Source organism: Solanum stenotomum, chromosome 11 (genome assembly GCF_019186545.1).
Source record: "Solanum stenotomum isolate F172 chromosome 11, ASM1918654v1, whole genome shotgun sequence".
NCBI classification, from domain to species: Eukaryota; Viridiplantae; Streptophyta; class Magnoliopsida; order Solanales; family Solanaceae; genus Solanum; species Solanum stenotomum.
The window spans coordinates 44,759,582-44,764,107 of record NC_064292.1 but is presented as its reverse complement, the minus strand read 5'-3'; the positions used below and the strand labels follow the sequence as shown (position 1 = coordinate 44,764,107).

The following is a 4,526-nucleotide window of genomic DNA, read 5'->3' as shown; positions in this document are numbered from 1 at the left end:
CAATTATATAAACTATAGCTATAGCATACAAATATGATTTTTATGTTTGCTAAACCTAAAATTTACTCTAAAAAATATTTTTAGAAATAATGATTCTTTTATTATTAGAAAGTTAAGATATTAGATTATTCATTGTATAATCATGTTAGAGGTTTTATTTTCTATGAGTTTCCTTAATCAGGTTTGTAATTATTTCAAACTATTATTGATGTATTTTTATAATTTTGTGTTATTATATTATTATTATTATTATACTATATTATATTAAAATTTTAAAGATCCATAGGACTTACGCCCCACGTCTCGAGGCTTACACCTCACCCTCTACCAAGTAAAATACCCCGTTTTACGCCCCGCCTTTTAAAACATCGATTCCAAGTTTTGTTTTTTTTTTGTCAATTAACAATGTTAATATTACTGTAAATTACTAGTGGCATAGTAATGACATTCACAATACAAAAAAAACATGTAGGACAAGCAAACGTTAAGATGTTGTTTGACATGAAAACCGAACTAAACCGCAAATCGAGTCAAATCGGAAAAAAAACTCGACTAGTGGTTGGTTTGACTTGGTTTGGTGTTGAAAAAAAATCCGACTATATTTGGGTTGGTTTGATTTTAACTGAAAAAAACTAACTCGAGACCAAACCAACCCGACATTATATATATAATTTTAAAATTTTATTTTATACATAAAAATATTTACTTTGATATAATTTTTAAATATTTCTTATACTTTTTCATAGTTTTTATCTTTTAATATATTATTTCAAGTTTGAAACTTAGAATCTCGAATGGTTCCATAAAGATTATAATCCATAGATGTTGCTAATTATAATAAAACTTAAATCAAAATCAAATTAATACTAATGCAAAAAGAAAATCAATTAAACACTAAGAATGACAATAATATTGAATATTTGTTCTTTGGTTTTACATTGGTTTAGACAATTAAAGTACATAATCTAATTTTAATTTCCTTTAATATTTAGTCATGTAACTAATACTTATTAAACTTATTTTAGCATGATTTAGTACTTTTAAATTATGATTATTTTCATTATGACTTGTTAATTTGCAATATTTGTTTTACGCGATTTTATTATTATTATTATTATTATTGGATATTTTAGTGTCATTAATCATATCATTGTTTGTGTTGTATTCTTAAGAAACACCTTAGATAGTTGTATTTTGGCAGGACTGAAGAAATATTTGAAGTACAAGTAAATTATATGTTTGTATGAATACTTTAGCGGAAAAACCTGAAAAAACCCGAGGCTGAAAAACTCGAGTTTTATTGATTTGGTTTGATTTATAGATTTAAAAATCCGACACAAATGGTTTGGTTTGATATTTGAAAAACCTGAACCAATCCGACCATGTACACTCCTAATTTGTACGAAGAACTACAAGACGAAAGTGGAGATAAAAAGTTGTACATGTTGCGTCAAGGCGAGAGAAATGTGGGCTCAAGACCAAGATAAGCTACATATATAAAATGCATTCACAACCAATGAAATTGACTTATTATCATTCAGTTACAGAATAACACTTCAAAACAATCCTTTATACGACAAAGTGATAAATTCGAATCGAAAGCAATTGATGCCTTACCTCAAGAAATTCACTTTGGGATGTAATTTAGAAATATCTTTTAGGGATAAGGCAAAGGTCATTTTTCTTATTCACTGTAATTCCAGGTTTACCATTTATGTCAATGTCCTCCTTTTTCAACCCATAAGGTAACTCCCAATCAAATGCATAAAGAAGATTTGATAATGCAAGTTCCACAGATGCAACCCCAAGTGCCATTGCCGGACACCCTCTTCTACCTGCTCCAAACGGAATAAATTCATAGTCTTGTCCCTTGAAGTTGATATAGCTATTCAAGAATCTTTCAGGCATAAATTCTTCTGGATTTTCCCATATTTCAGGATCTCTTGCAATTGCCCATGCGTTAACATAAACTATAGTTCTTGGTTGAAGTTCATACCCTTCTAGTGTGGATTTTTTCATTGATTCTCTTGCTATTAGGAGTGGAATTGGTGGAAATAATCTTAATGTCTCTTTTATCACTGCTCTAAGATAAGGCATATTTTGAATATCATCTTCATTTACAATGTTTTTGTTCCCCATTAAATTTCTGATCTCTTCTTGAACTTTCTTCATGGCTTTTGGATTCTTGATCAAGATTGTCATTGCCCATATTATCACAGATGCACTAGTGCCTGATCCAGCAAGTAACACATTCTACATAAAATTGACAAGGAAGAAGATAAAAATAATTGTCAATTCATGAGAAATTCTTAAGGTAATAATAGTGAACACACAACAAATAAAGAATTTAGCGGCAATAATATATATAATTGTCGTCATATTATATTTAGTGGCAATAATTTTTGGGTTTTAAAGATATCAATGGAAAATGAAAGGTTGTGCCTTTTCTAAAGGGTTGTGACTTTTCTAAAAGATTGTGTCTTTTCGAAAGGTTTGTGACCTTTTCTCCATTTTCCTAAGGGTTGTGACCTCTACAATAAGACACAATTAGTACCTTTTCATTTACTACCCTTTGTTGGCTATAAATAGAGGGGTTTCCTCTCAATTTCAATATAGAATTTCCTCCTTGTCTGCATACATTTTCTTACAAACAAAGTAGAGTCTTTGTGTGATTTCGTTGCTGACTTTTGAGTTCACTGAAATTATTGAAGTTTGAGGTACCACTATTTCTTTAATAGATTTATCCATTTTATCCTGAGAGGAAATAATCCACAACCTCAAGTTCGATGAGGGGATTAAATTTCTTAAGGGGACAAAGTGAATTTTGTGGACTCAAATATTTTCTTTCTTTTCATGTGTATAGAATTTCTAATTTACTATTCTGAGTAAAGGGCTAACAATAATAAACACAGATATTTATAACTAAACACACATTTGGCATATGTTAAACTATTAGGTTAAAACAGACAAAAAGTATAACTAGATGGGTCAAATTACCATCCAAGCACAAACATGCAAAATCAAATTTAGGCAAAAAATTTAAGAAAAATAAATTAACTTTCACATTTTTTTCAAAAAACAAAAGATGAGAGATTGCGTTTTGTTGGGCTAATTGAGTTATGACCCCTCATTTTCCTATCTTAATTCAACTCATTTTAATTTGCCACAAGAACATTTTGAGCTAATTAGATTAAATATATTGTTTGACCCAACCGTATTTAATCCAAACCACTCATTTGTTATCTTTCTGTATATATGTACAATTGTACAAACGTAAATATAAATGTCTATATGCATATATATATATATATATATATATATATATATGTATGTATATGTGTGTGTGAGCGCGTGTAGAAGTAGATAGGTTAAAGAAATGGAAAATTACCATGATAATTCCTTTTATATCCTCCAAAGACAGATCAATTGGTGTTAATTGCTCTTTTTTCAATTGAAGCAAAAGATCTATAATATCTCCTTCCATGGATTTTGGCCTATTGGGATTGTGATGTTGTTCAATTAGTTCTTCATAAAACTCATCCAAATCTTTGAAACTCTTCTCAAGTTTGTTTGTCTGTCCGGTAAGTTTATCTATCCAATTTAAAGATGGAAAAAAATCAGACACAAAAAAGCTTGCCAACATAGCTTGAGCTTCATCCACAATATGACTAAATCTCTTCCTTTCATATGCTTCTTCATCAAATCTAACACCAAAAGCAACTCTACAAATAATTGTACTATTAAGTGAAATCAACAAATTACTCAAATTAGTGACTTGAGAATTAGCAGCTTGTTGATATATTTTCTTGATCATTCTTGAGACTTCATCATTACGAATCGGACCAAATAAATGCACTTTCTTGAGACTAAATAAATGAAGAACACATATTTTTCTCATTTCCCTCCAATAGTCATTGTAAGGTGCAAAGGCAATATCATGACCATTGTAAGACAATTTTTGTTGGCCAACAAGAGAGGGTTTACTACAGAACACTAAATCTTGTGTCTTGAGTACTTCTTTTGCTAATTTTGCTGAAGAAACTACAACAATAGGAACAGAAGCAAGTTTCAATGAGAATACTTTTCCATATTTCTTAGAAAGTTTCCAAAAATAGATATGAGGAGCCAAACAATCAAATTGATGCAAGTTTCCAATGAATGGAAGCCCTAAAGGACCTGGTGGCACCTTATTTTTTCCACCCCTTTTGGCTTTAGGAAGAAGAAAGATGAGGCAAATAGGAATGGCCACAAAGAGGAGAAAAAATATCATTTTATTGTCTAATTATTGCCTACTAACTTGATATGCCTTATATATATATATATACTAGATAATGTAATAATATAAATGGTATGTTTCGGGGCTGCTAATAACCGAGTTTTTGAAGCGATTGTTTGCGTGGATAAAGGAATAAGTTTTTTTATCACAATCCTATACTTTCTTTGACGCTATTTAAGGCATAATAAGACTACCCACATACAACATTTTTGAAATATTTTATGTTGTCAATTATCATGATTTATAGTAT

At 29.8% G+C, this 4,526-nt stretch overlaps 1 protein-coding gene across 1 annotated transcript; it reads right to left on the bottom strand.

Moving 5' to 3' along the window:
- Positions 1–1,490: 1,490 nt before the first annotated feature.
- Positions 1,491–4,274, bottom strand: LOC125844378 (6,7,8-trihydroxycoumarin synthase-like). The gene is made up of 2 exons (XM_049523683.1): positions 3,389–4,274; positions 1,491–2,253 (listed from the first exon to the last, which is right to left on the bottom strand). The coding sequence occupies exons 1-2, from the start codon at positions 4,268–4,270 to the stop codon at positions 1,645–1,647; spliced, it is 1,491 nt and encodes a 496-aa protein (XP_049379640.1). The 5' UTR covers positions 4,271–4,274; the 3' UTR covers positions 1,491–1,644.
- Between the last annotated feature and the right edge of the window lie 252 nt (positions 4,275–4,526).